Source organism: Bidens hawaiensis, unplaced genomic scaffold (assembly GCF_021521415.1).
Source record: "Bidens hawaiensis isolate Kalapana, Puna unplaced genomic scaffold, B.hawaiensis_p1.1 tig00022014_1, whole genome shotgun sequence".
NCBI classification, from domain to species: Eukaryota; Viridiplantae; Streptophyta; class Magnoliopsida; order Asterales; family Asteraceae; genus Bidens; species Bidens hawaiensis.
The window spans coordinates 144302-168811 of record NW_027493416.1 but is presented as its reverse complement, the minus strand read 5'-3'; the positions used below and the strand labels follow the sequence as shown (position 1 = coordinate 168811).

The 24510-nt window shown below is 35.6% G+C and overlaps 1 protein-coding gene and 1 pseudogene across 2 annotated transcripts; both read right to left on the bottom strand.

Moving 5' to 3' along the window:
- Positions 1–172: 172 nt before the first annotated feature.
- On the bottom strand, positions 173–3537 carry LOC143564555 (uncharacterized). The gene is made up of 5 exons (XM_077051795.1): positions 3135–3537; positions 2545–2656; positions 2105–2178; positions 962–1369; positions 173–259 (listed from the first exon to the last, which is right to left on the bottom strand). The coding sequence occupies exons 1-5, from the start codon at positions 3354–3356 to the stop codon at positions 173–175; spliced, it is 903 nt and encodes a 300-aa protein (XP_076907910.1). The 5' UTR covers positions 3357–3537.
- An 11898-nt stretch (positions 3538–15435) lies between these two features.
- On the bottom strand, positions 15436–18419 carry LOC143564544 (hypothetical protein At1g04090-like; annotated as a pseudogene). Its single transcript, XR_013140894.1, has 2 exons — positions 18293–18419; positions 15436–16973 (listed from the first exon to the last, which is right to left on the bottom strand). The product of XR_013140894.1 is annotated as a hypothetical protein At1g04090-like (transcript).
- Between the last annotated feature and the right edge of the window lie 6091 nt (positions 18420–24510).

Genomic DNA, 24510 nt, shown 5'->3' with positions numbered 1-24510 from the left:
TTAAGCAACTACTAAAGATGCACTTTGACTTACTCTTTGACCATAAAAAGTCAAAAGAGTTCGCATACGATAAACGCTATACAAAAAACAGTTAAGCTTGCTTTTTCCTAACACTAAACAAATCAATACCAACAAAATATTAGTGTGAAATTATGTAACTTTAAGAAGCAGTTCATGCTTTCAACCTTGGGGCTTTGAATTTGGATGTAAACAGTCTCGGTTCAGATTCAGTTATTTTTCTCTTTGAACTTATTTCGCCCTGCAAAGTACAACATGCGTATCAGTTTCAAACAACTTATCGGTTAACGGGTCATTTTTGTATGGGTCGAAACACAGGTGGTTATGGTACCGGTATATCTTTATCCAAAATATTTTAACTTAGCATCAAAATGTGATTATTATTTTGATACTAGTTTGAATAAAATGATTTAGTAGGTTTTATATGCATTAAAAGTACAATTCGGACAACTTCCAACCTTTTTGGCCCGGTTCTTTTTTATCCGAGTTCATTTTTTAGTTCTACTTGTTTGACCCGTTTGACATAAGTGAATGGAAAAGAAACTAATGTGTCAAATATGAAGACAAAAAAAATTATAAAATTTGATTAATAATCTACTTTTTTTTAATAAAATGATTCGGGAGGTTTTATGTCGAAATAAAATACACTTTAGGTCTCCAACCCATTCGACCCGTTTGTCTTCGGTAACGTTTTTTTTATTAGTTTGACCTAGGGATGTGCATGAAACCGAAAAACCTGATCAGTAACAAAAATAACCAAACCAAACCAAACCAAACCCAAGCCAAGTTTTATGCTTTTTCAAAAACCGAATTTTCATTTCGGTTTCAGTTTTGCATGCATCGAAAACTGAAAAACCAAACTGAACCAAACCCGTAAAAACCGACCTTTATTATTGAATCTACAGATTATAAATCAACCCAATAAACGTGTCATTTTAGTTACCTTCTCAACAATTGACACGTCACTCGAATGACTGTTTTTTGACGATTTTACCATACAATGACGTAACGCAGGCGTAATCGAGCGATCAGAATCGCCTCTTAACATCTCCAGTTCTTTAGTTAGTTGGGATATTTCTTCACTTTTTTTTCTTGAATCGAGTTCTAAGCCGACTAAATTGTCTTTTAGGGATGAAATCTTTCTGTCTTTCTCCATGTTTAATGATTCTGATTGCTCCAAATCAGATATTAGTTGATGTAACTTTTCATTAGCACCTTCAACTTCAACTTTGGTCCTTTTAATAAGTTCTTGCAACTTGTTATCGGTTTTCTTATATTGGTTCCATGCAAAATCCCTCTCTGTTTTCAATGATGACTCAGCAGAATTCTTGCCATTACTTAGTGTTACACGCTGCGACTGAAACATTAAACGTGTCAGGGTGATAGGTTAGCGGGTTGAATTATTCAACCTGGACACGGCATATATTTTTATTTGTATCAATAACATCAACTTTAACCTGCCAGCACACTTAAAATAACGTAGCCCGAACGTGACCCGTTTAACCGATTTATATAAATGTGTCAAACGGGTCGGCGGGTGATAACCAAGTTGTAAACATGTTAAACCAGTTGGTGAGTTGTAAAAGAAAGAGTTAAGCATGTCAACCCGAACATGGCCCGTTTAACCCATTTATCTAAACGAGTCTAGACAGGTTGGCAGGTGATAACCAAGTTGTAAACTTGTTAAACGAGTTAGTGGATTGTAAAAAAATGGTTTAAACGAGTGATGAACGGGTTAAACAAGTCAACCCGAGCACAACGCGCTTCTAAATGGGTTAGATGTGCCAACCTAAAACCTGATCATTTTAGTGTGTATCGGAAATTGCCACCTCTACTTATTACTAGGTAAGTTCGGGTTGTGTATTTTATCTAACAGGTCATGGGGTCAACAGGGTAATTTTCAAAAAAAAATATATTATCATTAGAATTAGTATCATTTTTGTAATCATATTTGGCACACCAAGTATTTAAAGGTGTTTTGGCCTTTGGGTCAACCTGACCCGGTCCACATTCTTGACCCGATACGCAACCCTCCCGTTTTCGCTACATGTATCAATATAATGACATGGTATTAAAGTATACTTACTTTGGGCTCAGCAAAAAACCGAGAGAGCTCGTCAAACAGAAGTTTCAGGTCAGCTCGTTCATCATCTGCTTCTTCTGCAATATATGTTGAGTTTGACTTAATCACACAATTTCACCCACACAAAAAAATCAAAAAAAACAAAATACAAAATTGTATATATATTTTTTTCTAAAGTTTTAACATGTAAAATTAACCAAAAACATGCTGGAGTTAGATTAGGGGTGATAAATTTTGGCACGTTTAACTTCTCGTGTTAAATAGGTTAATAGATCGGCATGGCACACTTACGACTCGTTTTATCAAAACGCATAGTTCTATAAATAATTAAATACGAGCTATAATTTTTGGTAACCTTTACTTTATGGTGTTAACTACGTCTTATCATTTTCTAATCGTGTTAAACTTGTCGTGTCAATCGTGTAAAGTGAAGAACAACTAACCAAATTTGAGTTTGTTCATAGTAGCTTCCTTTTGCTTCATAGAGATGATTAAATTCGCCTTCGCATTCTCAACAAACCGAACCATATCTTTAATCTTGGAGTCTCTTGCCATCTATAAGAACAACAATTCATAATTCCATATCAATTAAAAACACTAAAAAAAATTAATTTTAATTGCATAAATTAGGGGTGAGCAGAAAACCGAATTAACCGAACCGACACCAAATTAATCGAAAAAACCGAACCATATTTTAGTGTCTTTTGATTAAAAACTTTGTTGAATTATAAACTCTACTACTCTAGCAAGTAGCAACTTTGTAATCGTATAGTTCCACATAATACGCGCCTATTTTTGTTATATTAATTCAATATATATGTGGTACTCTAATAAGTTCGTAGAGCTTAAAATCATCATTTTCATTTTTTATACCTTTTTACGAATACAAAAAATATGAAAAAAAAACCCGACTATAATCGAATCAAAACTCAAAATAACTGAAAAACCGATGACATCGGTTTCGCCTAATAACTGATCCGGACCGTTACATATATATATTTTGAGATTTTTTTATTGAAATTTAGAATGTCACCTGTGAAATAAGATCTTCCAAGAGTTTAACATCAAAAACCCATCTATCGTGCTGCGATCGGAATCGTTTCTCGAGCGATTTTCGCTCATCAGCGAGCGATTCGAGCTGCCGCTGTTGATCTTCGATCATATCAACAAGTCCTTTAAAGATCTTTTTCCATGATTCTTCTCTATCTTTCGATGGATTATCAGACCCAGAACCAGAATGTTTCCGTTTCGCCATTATTATACAATGCACTCCAAGTGTTCGATCAAATGCCTCTGAGAAAAAAGGATAAATAAATTGATTTTGCCAACTGGGTAATGAAATTTAGGGTTTCTGGGTTCGTGTGTATGGTGGATTGAAGATGATTACACAGATTGTTGATTGATGAATTTGAAAAAAAAAATGTAACGGTCGAATTTGGTTGCTTTTATACGCTCTCAATGTTCAAATGTATAGAGACGTTGGGATCCGGTTTTCTTTATCGGGTACGGATCGTTTGGTGGGTCGGTGTGTTATTATTATTACAAATGCATTTTCTTTTTATAAAAATAGGCAGTGTATTGTGGAGCACCCAAGTTTGTTTTTTTTTAATTATCTTTTTATTTTTGGGTTGAAATGGTCCCTATTAAAATCAATTGATTTTTGGAGGCTATTAATGGATCGCATTGCAACGAAAATAACATTGTCACATAAGTCGTTTTCAAAGATTGGAATGTAGGTTTTGTGAATTAGTGGTGGAATTATCTGAACATCTCTTTGTTCATTGTAAGGCGACTAAATGGGTATAGTTGATCATATATAATTGGGTTAAGCTACCGAACTTGACTAATTTCTTGTAAAAGAGTTGCTTGAATTCCCGAGCAAGCATAAACTAAATAAAGCGGTGTGTCTGACAGTTTAATTCATCTCGGTGGTTACGTGTTGGATGATTTGGAGATCAAGAAATGGTCTCATTTTTTATCATGTCCAATTATCGGTATCTAAAGTGGTGAAAATATAAAAACAACTTCCTATTTATGGGTAAAGTACATAATCAAAAGTGTCATCCTTGGACTTTATGTTCATAATGATGTCATGCTTGTCTTTGGTACTTCGAAAAAGGCAAATCTTAATCGAACCTATATCTGTTCAATGGGACAATCCGCTCCGTAGACAGTCAAGTGAAATTCAGTCCATGGAATAATTTGATCTATGAGCAACATCATTGTGGTAAATGTCGTAATGCCAAAGGAATCATTATCGCAGGCATAGAGGGGGAGGTCATAAACGTCTATACCGTAAAATAGATTTTCAACGGAATGAAAAAGACATACATGGTAGAATCGTAACTATAGAATACGACCCGAATCGAAATGCATACATTTGTCTCATATACTATAGGGATGGTGAGAAATGATATATTTTACATCCCATTGAGAGGCTATAATTGAAGATGCTATTAGTACAGAAGTCACTAGGAGAATTAATGTAAGTTTAATTTTGTTAATTTCCCATTATAGTTGTTTGTTTGTACTTTATTTGCATTTCTTGTATGTCGTCGGCCTTAACTTCTTGTAATAGCCCTTTGGTTTTTAATGTCACTTAAAAAAGACAATATTGACTCTTTTAGAAGAAAAATAGAATTCGAATTTTAACCTACAACTTTTTACAGATCACTTCTAGATTTATCATATTGCGTCACTAGGAAAAAGATTGCTAAAGAAGCTAAGGGGGTGTTTGAGATTCTCTATTTTACCTTCTTATGACTTATTAAAATCATAGGTTATAAATTACAAAGTTGTAACTTGGGACTTATACTTATACACTCACAATCTTTAACTTTCTCAAACACCTTATGACTTGTAAGTTATAAAATAGGATTTATGGCTACACAAACTGTTGAGAACGATTCTAAATCTGGTCCAAGACGAACTAATGTAGGGGCTTTATTAAAACCCTTGAATTTTGAATATGGTAAAGTAGCTCCTGGATTGGGAACGACCTATAATAAATCAATGGCTTTTGCGAAAAGAGGAAGACACTTTATTTTATTTCTTTTTTCAATATTCTTTGATTGCAAAGATGCATTATCAATCATGTAAAACATCGAATAAGTCATAAAGAGATAAAATAAGCAATCACAAACACACACTAAGTCTTAGCTGATACTTTTCGGCACGGAAAAGCATTGAAATTATTGCAACCAAAATTCACATTGCATCCCATCGTTTTTCTTTTAAAAGAGTCAAATTTAACGGTGGGATGTGGCACCGTTAAATTTCACCGACTAACCAAATACTAAGATGTGACACAAGCAGACTGATTTTAGCCTACAGATGTAGTTTTTAGCGTACAAGATAAACGACAAAGAAGAGAGAAGCCGATATGAGTTTTTTATCGTGCAAGACAGGTGGCTAAGGAAACGCATTTGTTGGCACATGTCAACTCCTGGTGTCAGAATGTGGGGCCCTTTGACTTTTTCAATTTTGGTGTTAAAGGTGTTGGGTTTAATTGCAAGTGAAATGAAATCACATGAACCAAAATAATATATTTAAAACTGTTGAACTAAAACTGCAGATTCAAATAAACCACATGTACAAATACCAAAGCTTACTTCAAATAATATAAGATACCTCTTTTGTTTAATATTAACGTATAGTGGAACAATTTGTAAAATAGTTATTTGACTTGTGGATACTTTACCATTTGGTCCTTATACTTTAACGAGTTTTAGGCCACCAAAAGTATATTAGTAAAAGCTAATAATGGTGGTGATGATTAAAAAGTTGTTTTGTCTTAAACCTTCAATGGCCACAACTACATGCACAAACACGTTAATATTAAAGGGTTAGCTAAACATGCATCAACCTTTTAGATCTTTCACCGTCCTACCTTTTAAACGTCAATGGGATTATTTTTGTCTTTCAGTATAAAAATGGAGGAATATTAGTAGTTTGCCTACTTGAAGGTGAGTACATCAATTAAAAATAGGGGGGGGGGGGGGGGTACGTACGTTTAACTGAACCCTTGATACATGCGTTTTTTAAAATCATTTGCAAGGGATATTTGAGGAAAAATATCCAATCTTATCTACATATTTAAAACTTATATATGGTTAATGTCCTGTAAATTTCTTTTAAGAGAACTAACGAGATTAATTACATAACTTATTATTTTACGAATTATAATACATAGATGTAAATAGGACTTTTTATATATAACCAGTTTTAAGTAGATAATTGAGAGACGGTTGTATGCAAGCATGTAGGTGTTATATGCTCCCATTATCTATTTTCTGCTCTATCTGACAAACTGAACATACAAGTGATCGTATAGTTTTTGTGATTCTCTTCTCAACTGGTTATGTGATAAAACACCCTCCAGTCCTCTACATGTTAATAAGAGCTTGTTTATCACAAATAATTAATAGTTCTAATATATAAATACTTATTGAAAAGAATTATTTATATCTAGTAAAGACTAAAGAGTATCGGATAGCCGCTGAAATTTCAAATTTGCTTTGGTTAGGCTGTATGCTATGGTGGGGGGCTTCGAAGCCCCTTCACAGTGCCACGTCAGCGTCACGTGGGTACTAGGGGCATCCAAGCTCCAGGGCATAATGTCCTTCTATGGTGAGGAGGGCTTCGAAGCCCAACCTTTTTTCTTTTTTTTTCATAAAACAAAAAAACCAATACAATAATAATATATAATACAATAATTAAAAAACATACAACAATACTAAAATACAAAATAAAAATAAAAACCCTACAAATAAAAAAAAATAAAAATATAACTAATGTTCATCGTCCTCGTTTGCATATTTGGCCAATATCTTTATTTTTATAATATACCTTGAATCGAGTCTTCGGAAGAGTCGATCCATGCTAATGCTAACGTCATTTTCTTGTCCGCTTCCCACATTTGTCTTTCGACCTTTTTGGTTGTTCGAACGTCACCCGGGTTCCTTTTTTTTAATGACTTCTTTTTGGACGCCGGACTTGCGTTTCGGGTACTTGCGAGGACGTATACGGCATTGGCGACCGAAAGAACATATCGGGGGTAAACGGTCACATGGGTGGAGGAATCATCGGTCGTTGTTGGTTTGCATAGAACGGGTTGCTAAGGTCGACGTTATTTGCGAGCAAACTAGCCCACCACATACAACTCGGATTCATGATTAATTTGTTCGGGTTTGGGTTCGGTGTTGAGCTCGAGCTCGTGTTCGGGTTCGAGTTTGGGTTCGGTGTTGAGCTCGAGCTCGTGTTCGGGTTCGGGTTAGGATTCATGATTAATTTGTTTTTGGTGTGTAGATGGTTAAATTTGGTGTGAAGATGGTTAAATTTATATAGAAATGGTTAATTATTAATTTTTTTATTATTTTTTTTAACGCTCTTTTGACCATTGGGGTCCCCCCCCTCCCCACCTTTCCACCTTCCTTTCACGCCGGGTTTGGGTTAGGGGCCCATGCCTTCCGCGCACACCACCAATGCGCCCCCAGCGGTGTTCATGATCTTACGGCGCCCAAACCCTCCTTTATAGCGTCCCATAGCATACAGCCTTAGTGGGTGGCTTCATTTAAGAAAATGGGAGCTGATTGCATTTTTTTTATTGCCACACCATAAACTTTTTTACACTATCAATTACTATTATTATTAATTAATTAATATAGATAATTTCTTTAAAGTATCTGGCCTTTTAAACCGATACAAACTGTTTAATTTTTTTTTTTGCTATGGTTTACAAACTCCTTTTTATTATTAAACATATACCGACCGAATTCGTGTTAACTCGTCGCCATTTTTGTTTTAAATACGTTAATTTGACAAAATTATTTTTTAGGTTTATTTCCGGTACTGTCACAAACCTAACTGATACCGACTGAATCATCGTTGACTCGCAGACGCAAGGAGCATGTTTTATCAACTAAAGACACATCATTTTACATATTTTGTGAGTGTGTGTCATAATTTAGAGTGTCAATACCGTTTTAGGTGTTCGCTGATTTATTTTTCAGATTTAGTTTTTTTATCAAATCAAACTTAATCGATACCAATCATATTTGCTAATCGTCCTTGACTAGCAGCTACCAATCCCTGTCAACCATGACAAGTTAGGAATTAAAGTTTATAATAATTAATGGATTATCAAATACAAGTTTACATGACATTATTTTATTTAATTAGGTGAAAAGTAATATTGAATTTCATAAAGGAACAAAAGAAATTGGAGGGGTTGGCTATGATTGTGGAGTGGCGGCCATTGGCTCTTAATATATCCATTTCCACAAAGCTATATTATCTTTTGTTATTAATTATTTAAAAACCAAAAGACATTTATAATATATTGTTTTATTTTTATGTTGTATGACGGGAAAAAAAGTATATATTCTGGCAAATTACATCTTATACGTCAATAGTTGTTGGTATGTCGTGTTAGAGAGAATATGTTACCAGAAAACTCATGGGATCTAATTACTACTATGATAACTAAAAGATTAGTTAAAACGCAGTTTGTGCTAAACAAGTATACAGTTAAGGCGTTAAAAGACGGAAAACCAATTAGATCTGTATTCAATAGTTTTGTGTTTCTTATTAATAAATGTTTTAATTAATCATCATCAACTAATTATAATTTAACTATATAAATTATAAAGTATATAATTGTGGATGTTGGATTATTTGGATGGGTGGAAAAAGTGAAAAAGCATATCATATCTTTTGCAATGGTCAAAATTTTTCTACTTAATACAAAAAAAAAGAATAATAAAGAGCATTAATATACTAACAATAAGAGGAACCAACATGTGCTCATGATCAATGAGCATATGATCTTACGATACTAAATTGTATTTAGTTTTTGGTTTGTTATCAACTAGGTCCATAATTCACCTCTCACTTAAAATAGTATAGAAGAATTTAAGGTGTGTAAGTTTGTTGCATAAAACAATTCATTATAAATGAAACAAAATTATCAAACTACCCGTAATCCTTAAACTAAAATAAATATTTAAATAGAATTAAGCATGAAAATTTATTCAAACGAACTAACAACAAATTTCTTCTAACTCAAACCGAAATGAAGATTTTATACATCCAACTATCTTCAACTCAACTAAGACTGAATTGCATGTCTGTATATATTAAACTAGTTATAAACGGACCCACAAGTTGCATCCTATTATATCGTCGTAATGAACGATTGGCTTAGAAAACATAGGATACCGATAGTTTCATAGATAATAGAATTCTCATAAGTTAAATATTAGTTTTATAATAATACTTAGGAGTACGTGTGTAAAGGGTAAGGTTAAAATGAAAACACATTTAATTTGTGAAAACCCACGAAAACCCTATGTAACATCGTTTTTTTTTTGTTACATGTAATATATGTTGTAACATTTAATACAAAACACGAAAACATCAAAAAAAATGTTTTGCTATTTTTTAACATTTTTTTACTAATTTTTATATATGTTTTCAGGAGAGAGAAAAAGTTATATTTATATTTACATTTTTTATTCACTTTAATTGTAGACTACAAGATTTAAACATTAATTAAAAACATATTGTTGAGAATGGGTTGTGAGTTTTCATTTTATACTTAGCCTACGTGTGTAATATGTTATATGTATATTCCATTGGTTTCTTAGTTTGCATACATGTATATATTATGTCTCCTAGGAGGCTAGGATATAATTTAGATAACTAAACATAAATCTAATAAAACAACTGATTAAAATTTTAATTTCATTTATGAATAAAAGACAAGCATGCAATATTTTAAAAATTGAAATAAAATTCCCACAACTTTATTATTGTATTTCCCTTCAACTTTGTTTCCATGACAAAAACAAAACTAAAATCAAGTGTTGATTAAGTAAAAGCCAAGCTTCAGACTTGCCTAAGTGAACAAATAGAAATGAACACTCAACTATTTCTCCGGTGATGTTCTCGAGAGGCGGTGATTCTCACGTTCCATACCAACCCACACGACAAACCGAAACATCTTGGGTGTCCGGACGCTATCTTCGCCTTGGATGCCGCCATGATGAGCTTTCTTGTGGCTGAAGAAATCAAAGTTTATGCAAAATGAAAGTGTGGAGTGAGTAAAATGATAACTTGGTGAGTTGTATATATTGAGTTGGGTGTGGTGGTGGTTTTTTTTGTTGGTTTTCTTTTGGTATAATAGCATATGCAACTAAGGAAAGGATAATAAATACATATAAAATATATATAATAGTACAATAAGACACATATTTGTAGGGCCATTTTGTGAAGGGAGATGTATTTGTAGGTCCATTTTGTAAAGAGATGTATATTTGTAGGGCCCATTTGTAGACATGTTTTAGGTTAATCATTCATAAGCTTGATCCAAATGATATATCAATCCCCACCCCTTTCTTTATCACCTCAATTTAAACTTTCTTATTTTTTATTGTGTTGTATTCATTATTAATAATAATAATAATAGTAATAATAATAATAGTAATGTTGTTTTCGTGCTTAGAAATCAAGATTATGGGTAAGGCACACGCATTGTCGTATTGACATATGTATTATATGAAAACGGGTGGTATGACAAGAACATCTGTATTATATTAAGACTTTGTGAAATATGAACGTGAAAAAAATTATGTGTTGTATTTGTATTTGATATCGATTGACATTGTATATTCTTAGACGTGAAGAATGATTTTATGCAATTAGAATCCCGAATCAAACTATTTGTGTTTGTTTCTTGAATCGATCACAAGTGTAAGAAAGTTTAGAACTAGAGCAACAAATATGGAAGTGCTTTTTATTGAATGTGAGTGTGTTTCTTGATTGAACATGAAGCCTAAATTTCCCTAAGAAAGTTTCAAAATTCAAACTTTAACATATAATATTGTAGGGTTTTGGTTTGATTTTAAAGTTGTTCTGGCATTGTTTAATAAACTGAATCTAAAAATATTTATATATAAATATAATTGTATGCATTTCTTGAATTTAAAGCATACTTTATAACAATAATATTAATAATAATAATTATTATTATTGCAAATTTGGTCAACTTTAATGACCCGAATGACCCCAAAGTCATCATGCACTTACAGAAATGGATTAGTCATAATGTACTTGTGTGACACGAAAGTCACCTGTGGGAGATTATGATGAAAATCACATGCTTTCCTTCATAAAATAATCATTTATTTTTTTAACCTCTAGGATTTCCATTTCAACATGATGAATACGTAATGCATATCCCTTAAAGCTTGCTTGATATGTCGTATGAATTTCGCCCCATTAAAAACTATGATCAAGAGCAAATTATTTAGTCTTTTAGGCAAACTATAAGAGGTACGAGACCGCGAACCTTCACATAAAAGTAAAACGGCTAAAAATTGGTGAAAAGATAGCCTTTTTAGGGGGCATAGACCTCTATTGGTCCCCCAACACACACATGGCCCTTCTTCTTCTCCCACAGACAGTCTGTGATCACAAGTAGGGATGACAACGAAACCTGAACTAGAGAAGAATACCTGAATCCTAAACACACATATGGGACATGTATAAGGTTAGGTAATCGGGTATGGACGGGGCATGAAATTGCTTGAAAATTTTCTTGAGTATGGGATTTCATGATATCCGCGTTTACCCGACCCAATAATATATACATGTTTACCAAATGTATTTAATTATATAAATCATATAATATACCCGATTTATTTAGCTATATACAGTATATAATATACGAGATAATATAGCCAAAGCTAGAGAATATGCTTAATATCCAACAGGTAATTACCCGATAGATACGCAAAGGAGGTTTAAGCCAGGTATAGGACAAGCTTTTATAATCGGCTATGAGGTTGGAATTTTCTAAACCTGTCCCAAACCCGACTCATTCTCATCTCTAACGATGACGCGTTCTCTCTCGTTGTCTTCTCTCTTCCAAGGTTCATGTTTGATTCCCTCCTTCCACGTCGGCATTTGTGGATGTACAAACTATCCACTAATAGAAAGCAACATGTAAATGGATTGCATGATCTTTTACCACTTTCTTTTAATTGTTTATGTACTGAAAATCAGACAAAATATTGTTGTTGGTTTTTTCTCTTTTTGAAAATAATTGTGAAATAAAAAAAGAAAAATATTAACAGTGGCTTTATGCATAGTGGTATTCCTTGATATATGTTATCTATTTAATTAATTAATTAATAGTTTTGTAAGTATAGATCTGAAGAGGTAGTTCCCAGCAGAGCCCAGTTGGACCCGTAAGACTTACCTCAAAGAGGGACGTCTGCGCAGTTGAACCCGCAAGACTCACCTTCAACAGAGACGTCTGCGCAAAGGCTAAACTCGCAAGACTCACCTTGAAGAGAGACGTCTGCGCAGAAACCAACTGGATCCGCAGGACCCACCATGCTCAGAGACGTGACGTCCTTACGCGCAGTACGCAAGCTATTCCCGCAGGAAAAGCCTCCCAATGGTCGACGTACTCCTCCTGTTCCCGCAGCAACGGATACTAGCCATCAGGGAAGGCTACCCGCGCAGCAAGGCTACACGCACAAGGCACTTAACTCTTAAATAATTCAGTAATGTCACCTGAAGAAGGAGTGAGCAAGCCGAGAATACTCCCGCACAAAGCCGGGAAAACTCCCGCCCAAATGGACCAGTCCGTACGATACTGGAGGATCTTTTGTACTGTACCTGACGAGGTATGGACAAAAGATCTGACCAAAGATACGACAGCTCACTGACAACAGTATGACGAGCAGCACGCTCTTGTACTGTATGTCACTATCAGCCACTGCCTACTCACCAACCTGTCGGAGGACGTGCATAGCCTGCAGTTGGTGGAACAGGAATAGTACACAGCCGGCCTGGTCACTATCAGCCGCTGCCTACCCACCAACCACCAGCATGGCATGTGCGTAGCCCACAGTTGGCAGAACAGGAATACTATTCAGCCGGCTGTACCTTCTTGGAAACCTACCTTCGGCTATAAATACTCCAACACCTTGGAACGGTATTATCATCTCATCTCATACCATCATATCTGCTCTAGTCATTTCTCTTAATATACACATATTCAAGAGCAATCTAGTCTGATTCTCACGCCGGAGGGTGGTCACAAGGAGGTACCCCCCCCCCCTTCTCAGTGACGAGCTCACGGTGTCTGTTTTGCAGGTCATCTGAAGAACCATCTTTGCCGGATCTAACCCCTCGTGGGAAACATCTATTTAACCCCCATATTATCCGTAATCTGCCCGGGGTCAATTAGTGTTTCTTCAAGATCCAACTAATATCCAAACCATGCGCATTTAAATGTTATAGCCACTTTTCCAAAGGTCATCCATTCCATCCTCCACGTCCCCCAAATACAAAAAGAGTTGAACTTACGTTTTAAGTTTTAACATAAGTTACAAATATTATCTCATTTCCGTACAAGGTAGGTAAGACATATGTAAGATTATACACTTAGTATCGTTGGGAAATCAGCTGAATGATTCAGATGCTCTATTCAGTATGTTTATAAATCTGATTGATTTAAGGATTCATGCAGGGACGTTTTCAAGGATTTAAATACCCCGGCAGAGTTGAAATAAAAGTGCTCGTAGGCCTTAACGAATAACTAAATATATATGCTAGTTTTTATAAACGACGATTGATGTTATAAAAATAAATATAACAAAAATATAATATGAATGTAATACCCAAATTTTCGAAATCCTAGAACTTAATAGTTATACGAGTTATTAATACAGCGTTTATAAAAATTAATATAATTTTAATATAAACTCAATTTTTTAAAATTGTTTAAGATTTTAAATGATATGTTGAAATAAAACTTAAGGGTGAAGTATAACTAAAACAAAACTAAAAGGGGTGAGTATGTAAATAATAGATATAATTATGAAATAAAGAGCATAAGCTATTTTTGCCATTACTTAAAACTTGATTTTGTTGTCATTTTCTCCACCAAGACTTTCCGGTAAAGTTATCCGGTGAACCTATTTTTTCGGTGACTTTTAAACACCAAAATTAACGACTGACTCGACCAATTGACAATGTCATTTGACTCAAGAACTTTTATATATCAAGCATATATATGTATAAAAAATTTGTGCACCGAAACTTACGTGCCCTGCCCGGGGGTGCGGGCCCGCACACCCCCCAGGCTGGCCCTTGATCCATGACTGATTCAAAGGTTTACAATTAATGAACCAAACTCACTTTAGTGCTTTGAAAAATTAATTGAATCATTAAGAGACTATCAAACAACACTTTAAACAAATTACATATGTAAATACGAATGTCCGTACAACAATGTTTTCGGTGCCTGATGGAACATGCGTGTTAGACTGAGATCAGACATCTAGCGGTCCAATTCAGCACAGGTGAGCTGATTTTTTGGTGTTATATCATATTGTGCTTAGTGGGTCGGGATTGGGTAGGTGACGCGTAACGAAATTGCAATCCTCACACATAACGCAATGCGGAAGTGCAAATAAGAAAATGAAATATTAACCAACTAGGCTAGAAACCCCAATATTACATGGGTTGAATAAAGAAACATTAATTAAGCATTTAATAGTTCGAAACACAAATTTAAAAATATAAAGAAGTGAATACAAAGACATTTATTATGTTAAAAAAAGAAGCGGGACAAGTAATGGTAATAAACTAATAATGATTTAAGAGTCAAGAAACATAAACGAGAAACAACGCAAATGTTAAGTGTAAAAACGTAAAAGTGGGAAACAAACGTATTTAAACAAACATATTCTATAAGTATCCAAAAAGAACCCGAACCAGAACCCTTCATTTGACTCGTAGTCCAATCCATACGGGGAAAAGTAAGTAATAGTAATAATAAGAGTCAAGAAACATAAACGAGAAACAAACGCAAATGTTAAGTGTAAAAACTTAGACATGGGAAACAAACGTATTTAAACGAACTTATGTCTACAAGTACCCAAAAAAACCCGAACCCTTCATTTGACTCAGAGTCTAACCCAATCCATACGAGAAAAGTAAGTAATGGTAATAATGATTTAAGAGTCAAGAAACATAAACGAGAAACAAACGCAAATGTTAAGTGTAAAAACTTAGAAGCGGGAAACAAACGTATTTAAACGAACGTATTCTACAAGTACCCAAAAAGAACCCGAACCCTTCGTTTGACTCGTAGTCTAACCCAATCCATACATATTGCCACCTCTACATTGACATATTGTAATGAAATCTATCACATATTTTACAACAATATATCATTCATTAATCAACTATTGATCCAACACACATTAGAATCAATCAACGCAACACATGAATTAATAGTACACAAACATACAACCATCATGAACATACACACACTTTAACATCTTTCATCTCCATACCAAGTATCCTTCTCCTTAGGCCTTGTTGGCCCTTCCTCGCCATATAACTCGACCGGAAAAAGATCGATAAGCGTCTCCACCGTCAACCGAATCAAAAACGGAAGGTGGCTAATAAGCTTCTCGAGCTCTGACCGCTAGGCCCCCACTCCCGCATATACTGCAACCAGTCGGGCTCCGAAACAACACCACCAAGATACTCCGCCGCTATGATCTGGTACCGTTTACTCGCGTCGATAAACATGTCGCTTTTATCGACATCGTTTTTAATCCCGATCCCGAGCTTACTTGACCCCTGAATATACGTCCCCGCGTTTGGGAAACTCGCGTGCCCGCATTTCGACGAGTAAACGATCGGTTTGTTTCCCTCGATAAACTCGATATTGCTTGCGTCCACCCACTCGCCACCGCTGTGCTCGGAGAAATAAACGCTCCAAAGCTCGCCGTTGAAGTTGCTTATCCGAAGCGTAAAATGCTCCCAATCGCCCACGTGTTCACCGACGCGATTCATCTCGATGTTCACGTTTAAAAGCTTGATCGTAAATGTAACCGGCCCGTTAAACGGGCAAAATATCCACATCGCAATGTCGGTGAACGTACCGCCTAACGCGGGTTTCACATGCACGTAAAGCTCGGCACTCTCGAGATTCCCGTGTTTAACGAACGTATCATCATTTTCGTCATCCGGTAAATCCAACCAAAACTCACCGTCGTTTTTCCCGCCTTGTGGCAAAACCGACCCGTTACAATCAATCGATATCCCATCGGATTTTCCTTTCTTAAAAAGAAGCGCGCCGTTTTCGAAAAACCACAGGACCGACGACGGGAGGTACACCTCGTCGGGATGAAAGTAAACCGTGGGCCCGTAATGCTCGATCAATGCATTAATTTGCTCCAAATTCGGCATTGCTTCAAAATTAGGATTTGTATTTCTCAAGCAACAAATATCCAATTCGTCACTCGAACCCGAACTACAAAAAAACGTCCCGACGGTAACACCTTTACAAAACATCCCCGTTTTACACACTTTCGTGTTCCAAACCTTAAAACTAGAAGATATTTCAAGTATAACATCATCAACTTGACAATTTTCAGTAATGTCGGCCCGAACACATCTAACTTCTTCAACATCGGGCTCGGTATCATCAACGGTGACTATAAATCCCAAAGCCCGATAACCATCCTGTGGGACCGGTTGCCACACGTAAACATTGCTGGAATTCCATATCAGATCATAACCGAGAGGCGAGTTTAAAGGAGGGGATTCAGTTTCTGTGGTTTCGGAATCTTGAGCAACAAGTACGTAACCTCGAAGCTGTTCGTTGGTTATCTGACTATAGTGATCGAAGGCGAGAAACCGTCGGGTATTGACACCGGTTTATAAAATGTGATGCCGTTTTTTGATTTTTTCGGGGTGTAACTTGTTATAGCCTCGAAATCTTTAACCATGGCGACCTCTAATTCTCCTATGTTTATTACTCCTGTGGCAAAACCTTGACCTGCAATGCAGATATTGAGGATTATGAAGATGAACCAAGTCTGACTTTGACTTTAAAAAGTCAAAACTTTCAAATTCGAATGGGCTCAGCATTATCACTCAGGTTTTTTTAATCCAAATTCGGGTTGATTTGAATAAAGTTAAATTATGAGGAAAAAAATAAAATAAATAATATGTACAAAATAAAAATATAAAAGTGTTTATACACTCACACACACATAAATGTATTTATGTAAAATTGAAATTCGGATAATTGGGTCGAATTGGTTTGAAAAATCACAAATTTGGTTTAAAATCACAGCAGTTTTTGTTCGGATGCAAATCCGATACGAAAATTGACAACTTAATTTGAAACATGATACAGAAACGGTCCAGTTCAGATTTTACTTTTTCGAGTCCGAGTTGAATAATTATATAACATAAAAGTAGTAAATTTTATCAATAGCTAAACATAAAAACATTACACGATATTCGTATAAACAAGTTAAAAGTGTTTATTCTATCACTTTTGAGATCAATATCAGGTTTAGTTGACCACAGAAAGTCACACTGCTTCACTTTCCCGTTGATTTCCCGTTTGCCCCAAGTAATGAGAGTTATAGTTGACACTAGTAAGCAATTTTGACTTTTGAGGTCAAAGCACTTGTTTTAGGTATGAATTTATACATTAATATAATCATACACAAAAACTATAAAAAAATTGCATACCTAAAGATATCTGCTTTGTTAACTTAAAAATCGAAACCGAATTCGGAACCGAAACATGCACAAATTTGGCATCAAAGTCAAAGTTTTGACTTTTGAGGTCAAAGAACTTGTTTTAGGCTTGAGTTCTATAAATTCATACACAAAAATATATATATTGCATACCGAAAGATGTCTGCTTTGTTAAACTAAAATCGATACCGAATTTGGGAACCTTTTAATGAACAAATTAGGCATAAAAGTCAAAGACAAATTTGATCAACAAAGATTGCAATTCAAATACATCCAATCAAAGTTGAAACACTTTGACCAATCATGCATTATGGTAACAAATCAACACACAATTAAGCAACTTAAGAAAGTCAAACCATACAGAAGCGTAATTGAATTGTCAAAATTGGATCAGTAACACAAATAATAACAATCAAGAATCAAAACCCATCAATAATTTCACTCAAATTCAACCAAGAACACCAACAAATAATAATAATAATAATAATAATAATAATAATTGGATCAGTAACACAAATAATAATAATCAAGAATCAGAACCCATCATTAATTTCACTCAAATTCAACCAAAACACCAACAAATAATAATAATAATAATAATACCTGGGGGCCATTGTGGAAGAGGTTGAGGAAGAGAAAAGGGTTTGGGTTGTTGGGGTAAGAGATTGTCTAATTCAACAGCAACATCTGGGTTACTGTAACAACAGCAATAACACTCAAATCCAAACATCTTTAATTTTAATTCACCACCAGAAAAACAAACAAACTTAAATCCTCCACCTCTTGTGTTATTATTGATGGTGGATTAAATAAACAAAACAAAGAAAGGGGTGTTTGTTTGTTTGTTTTATTGATTGAGTGAGACGACAGCAACTTCAAGAGAGAGAGAGATAAAGAGATTATTATGGCGTGTATAACTTAAGTTTATCGCCTTCTCTTCCTTACTTTTAGATATTTTTGGTTTTCATTTTAATTTTTATGTGATAACGAGCGCGATGAAAAAACTCAAGCGTTGAGACGGTAAGTCGATAAGAATTTGGTCGGTTTTGGTTATGTGCATTATGGTATCGAAATTAAAATAAAACAAAATTATATATAATAATTGAGTTGGACTAATGGAGTTGCGTTGGTCGGTAAAGCTCGGGCGTTGGTAAAACCCGAGCTTTGTCAATCCCGGCTGTTCAGGTGGTGTGTCGACGAAATTCGGGCGGTCTTCATTACGTTTGTCACGGTGCCAAAACTAAACAAAGACAAATTTGGCATTCAATTGGTTTTCGCTACGTCGTTACAATACTAGGACTAAAACAAAATACAGTGAGTCTGCACGAATTTGGTCGGCTTCCCTAACGTTCGTTATAGTACTGAAACTTAAAAAAATAAAATTGGCATTCGGTTGATTTATGTTATGTTCGTTATTATACGATAACTACACAAAAAACCAAAAAAAATGTCGACAGTCACTAAGGTGCCACCAAGTGGCCCAACAAGGGCCGTTGTGACACCAAAGTTATCTTTTATGCTATATAATAATTCCTCTCACCAGTACTTATATTTAGTTTTCCAGATCAGAAGTCGGTGTATCCAGATGTAATGAATTTAGCCAGTAGCTCGTTTGAAAAATTCGTTGAACGTTAGAAAAAAAGTCTATCTTTATATGTGAGTTTAGTTTAGAGAATATTTCGTAAAGGACAAAGTGGGATTTAAATAATAATTTAAAGTGCAAAATTTGGTCGATAGCAGTGTTGTAGAAATTGTTAGGCGTTAGTTGAAAGGTGAGGTTGTGACTAATAATTAATTATGATTATATGAGATTAATCGAATTGAAATTTATATGTAGTTTTCTAACATACATCTTGATTAATCGAGAGTCAATTAGCACTTAGACGAGACCTTTACAACAATGATCGATAGTAATTCATGTTGATAATGGACTACTAATTTATACTTGTCAACATAAAAGAAACTTCATTGGCTCGAACTTTTATTTATACCGGTTTTAAAGCAATTTACGGTTTGATTAAATTAAGAATTTAGTTATTCATTAGACCATCCGCTATGGGGCGCGGAAGAGGGAGGAAAGGGACACGGAAGGGGGCTGAACACCGCTGGGGGGCGTCGACTGTGGGGGCGCGGAGGGGGTGGTGCCTTCTGGATGACCGGCACAGAAGAAACCCCCTCTCTCTCTCCATCTCTCACACACACACATACATATATATGTATATATACATATATATTGGGGCACCCAAGAGGCTTTAAACCATAGTGGGACGGGTTTCGAAACCCTGTGGTGATGACATGGCACTGTAGAGGGGCTTTGAAGCCCCCCACCATAAGGCTGCGTGCTATGGTGGGGGGCTTCGAAGCCCCTCCACAGTGCCATGTCAGCGCCATCTAGGCACTGGGGGCATCGAAGCCGCAGGGCATAATGCCCCTCTATGGTGAGGGGGCTTCGAAGCCCAACTTTTTTTTTATTTTTTCTTATAAAACCAATACAAATAAAAATAAAAAACATATAAATAAAAAAACCAATACAAATAAAAATAAAAACCCTACAAGTAAAAATCCTACAAATAAAAATATAACTAATGCTCGTCGTCCTCGTCTTCGTTTGCATATTTGGCCAATATCTTTGCTCTTCTTTTTTCCATCACCGCCCGCGGCACAGGATCTAGATGCGATAAATCTTTTGTGATGAGCTCGAGTTCCTTTTGTTTCGTTCGCTCCTTGTGGATCGCTTTGTATTCCGCAAGCATCGCCTTTCTTTCTTCGTGCACCTTCATGAGGCCCTCCTGTCTTTGTTTTTAAATGTTGGTAATCTCGGCTAGCCTCCGCTCCAAGTTTTCAAGATGCGAGCTCGTGTCGGAACTCTTAGAGGATGTGGTTCTGGACGAAGATCCTCCACATCTAGCCGCCGCCTTGGCTTTATCTCTTCCTAACGACCGTGGCAAATCATCCGGTTCGTCAAAAATTAATTTCGGATCCAACTCGTTTAGATTAATTTGACAATGAACATCGGACATGGGCTGCGACGGCGATTGATCGGCCGAAGTAGACGTTGTCTTTGACCGTTTGGACGGTCGCGGTGGTGATGATGTCGGGACCGTATGCCACTTTGACGAGCTTATGCATTGTCTCCAAACATCCAATATGCTAAAATCTTTATTATAAAGGGCTTTGTATTGTTTTAAGCATGCCTCCAACACATCGGCATCGCCCATGCCGCTTTTTCTGTTGTTCTGCATGCGAGTGTGAACGGCTGTGAAGTCGGTTATTTGTGTGCGTAATGACTTCCATTTGTTGTAGCCGGAGTCATTCCCACGATACTCTCCTCGACCCATTAAAGCAAAGAACTTGGTGTGTATTTGTACCCAAAACTCCAGCGAATGTTTGCCGTTACCTTCGATACATATAAAAGTTTAACATTAGTAAACAAAAAAATATAACATAGAAAACATATAAATATTTTTATAACATACCTTGAATCAAGTCTTCGGAAGAGTCGATCCACGCTAAGGCTAACGCCATTACCTCGTCCGCTTCCCACATTTGTCGTTCGCCCTTTTCGGTTGTTCGAACGTCACCCGAGTTCTTTTTTTTATGACTTCTTTTTGGACGCGGGACTTGCATTTCGGGTATTTGGGTTTGTGGTACTTGCGAGGACGTATACGGCATTGGCGCCCGAAAGAACATATCGGGGGTAAACGGTGGCATGGGTGGAGGAATCGTCGGTCGTTGTTGGTTTGCATAGAACAGGTTGCTAAGGTCGACGTTATTGCCTACCACATACAACTCGGATCCCACGGGTTTTGATTCGGGTTCAGGTTTGGGTTCGGTGTTGAGCTTGAGCCCTTGTTCGGGTTCGAGTTAGGGTTCATGATTTGGTGTGAAGATGAATGTTGTAAAGATGGTTAAATTTGGTGTGAAGATGAATGTTGTGAAGATGGCTAAATTTGGTATGAATATGAAAGTTGTTTGAGTAAAATTGAGAAAAAAGTTTGAATTTATATAGAAATGTTAATTTTAATTTTTTTTAAACGGCTATATTACCGTTGGTGGTGGGCCCCCCACCTCACCCCCCTTCCGCGCCCATCTTTCCCTCCACCTTTCCCCCCTCCGCGCCCCACCTATCGGCGCCCCTCGGCGGTGTTTGGAGCCCACCGCGCCCGTCTCCCCCTCCCTTCTGCGCCCATAGCGCATAGTCTAACGGATAGTCTTAGGGGCAAACAAATTTAGTTACCTTTTGGACTGAGATTGTGTTAGCAACAAAAATGAAAGTTAAAAATGTTATTCTTCATGCTGGACGTATAGATTATTATCATATAGTGAGTCACGGTTTGGATTATAAGTCCTGTTAAAAGGTATATATTCTCATTTGTCTTAAGAAAAATGAGTTACATGTAGTTTGGATTATTATGTCTAATTTCTTTCGTTAATTATTAATTGAGCTTTTTAGCTCCTACTTTTTTCTAACTATAAATTTCTGATTTCATTTTCGATTAAGTTTCTTTCCCAACTATTAAGTTTTTAAAATAAAATAATGTTATTTGAGAAATTAATTGACTTTCTAAATAAGTATTTATTTATTCTAAGTATTTAAATGGACGTTGTTATTAAAGACACCAAGTTTGACCTGGAATATGCTTTCTTTATTCCCTATATCAATTTCTTGATGATAGGATACCACAATTATTATTATTAATTCAATTTTAATAAAATATGTGGAATGTAAGCTTGATATTCAACATTTTGTCACTTTCTAGGTCGACTAGCGGTCTTAATACACTTTCTTTCAATTTAGCTCCAAGTTTGATTCTTTCAAATTTAGCATCTATGCGTTTTCAAAGTTTGTTTAGGCTGTGTTATTATTGAAGTCGGGCTTCAAATTCATCTATTGATAATGTTAACTGGATGCTGACTGGGCTCTCGCTAAAACCACTGCTAAAGCCTGAGCCTGTTGTGGTTCAGGGTCAAGCGAACGTTGGCTTCCGCGATTTTTTTCCCAAAAATATAAAATAAAAGATATATTTAATAATAAAGGATAATAATAATATATAAATATTTTTTATTTACCCAACCATCTAAAACAAACTTGGGCCAAGTAATACACAAAACTTGATAAGTTGGGTCAAGAATTAGATAAGGAATTTTTTTTTTTTTTTAATCAAATCGAAGTTTTATATAATTTACTATAAAACGATTACAATAAAGTGGCAGACAAACGGGCAACAAGCTGCGCCGCAACCCCCTTTTGAACAGCAAAGCCAATCCTGCTAAAAACGAAGCTTTGGGACCTAGAAGCTGAAGAGGTTCCGTGTACGACGAGCTGAACCCTACTCAAAAATTTCACAGCCTCTGGAGCCAGAAAACCAAATGTATCAAAGGCAAATGGTAGAAAGACATGTTGATTATCTAAACAAGCTTTTTCGTGTTTAACAACTTTGCCCGATTCAGCCTTCAACGCAGCCTGACCCACAACAAACCCACGGTCCCTGAGCCCAACAAGAGGAGACACTCCTGTAAGGAATTATGTATAAAAATAAAGCCCATGTATAAAACAAATTAGGTCACACTTTGTCTTCTTCTTCATCGATGCCTGCTGCAGCAATCTCTCCCCACCCGGGTGGTTGCGCCGGTGTGCTGTAGTGTTCGTGGCCGACGTGGCTCGCGCCAGGCCGCTCGCGGCGGTGTTGGCGGGCCATAACAGACAGTCTTATGGAAATTGAAACTGGATCTTCATCGAAAAAAACATGTTTTCTACCACTACATCACATTAAAAATGACAAAATCATTTGATTTTGAGTTTGAAGTTCTAATAATTTTAATATTTGTTATCTTATAAATGGTCGGTGACTCGAGCTAGGAACTTAAACAACACAATCAATGATTACAATTCGTATCTACATTAGGGAGGTGATTATTGATGATGTTTTAATTCGGATCAAAACATGATCAAAATAGGCTAAAAGTTACATGAAATCAGAAACTTGGGGAGTAAGGAGTTTTTTTAGTCTGTTTTTAGTTTTTGTTGTTTTCTTTCATCATTAATTATTTTATTTGGTAAATGTTAGTTCAAATTAGGTTATATTTTCCAAGATAGGTTAGAATGGTTTGGTGATTAAGTTTGTTAGTATAAATATAAGGCTTTGCAATCAATATTTTGTATCGACTTTAATAATATTCAAAGTTTTTTTATTGTTTTTTGTACTTGACCGAGATATTTGGCTAGCAACGCTTTCACAAAATAATATTTAGGTATTTTCGTAGATGTGTATGAACGAACGCAGACACGTGCATTCCAACTATTGCAATTATAAACAGTAGCAACGTCTTTAACCATACAATATTTTGTATCGAGTTTAATAATAAGTTTTTTTTAATTGTTTTTTGTTCTTGACCGAGATTTTTGGCTAGCAACGCCTTCACAAAATAATATTTAGGTATTTTCGTAGACGTGTATGAACGAACACAAACACGTGCATTCTAACTATTGCAATTATAAAAAGTAGCAACGTCTTCAACCATAGAATTCAAATGATCAAAAGATGTATATGTTCACTTGTGATGTAGAACACACATTAAGAATTGTAGTAGGTGGGTAGAAGACACCATGCAAGCTTTTCAATTTGGGTTATTAATTAAAGTGGTGTTGGATGGAGACATGGAGTAAGTTAAATATCCATTTAATTAGTGTATTATGTTGAATATTAAAAAGTTCTTTATTTGATTAATCAAGATAGCGTTATATTGATATAGTTTAGAATATTACATATAGCGTTATATGTTTGATGGTATTATATTGACTATTCTAACTATTATTCTAA

Excerpts from the sequence above, each read along its gene's own strand:
- LOC143564555 (XM_077051795.1), bottom strand. The coding sequence starts at position 3,356 with ATGGCGAAACGGAAACATTCTGGTTCTGGGTCTGATAATCCATCGAAA. Across the intron at positions 2,657-3,134 it reads TGGAAGATCTTATTTCACAG|ATGGCAAGAGACTCCAAGAT; the intron begins GTGACATTCTAA and ends TTGTTCTTATAG. Across the intron at positions 260-961 it reads ACGTGTCAATTGTTGAGAAG|GGCGAAATAAGTTCAAAGAG; the intron begins GTAACTAAAATG and ends TGTACTTTGCAG.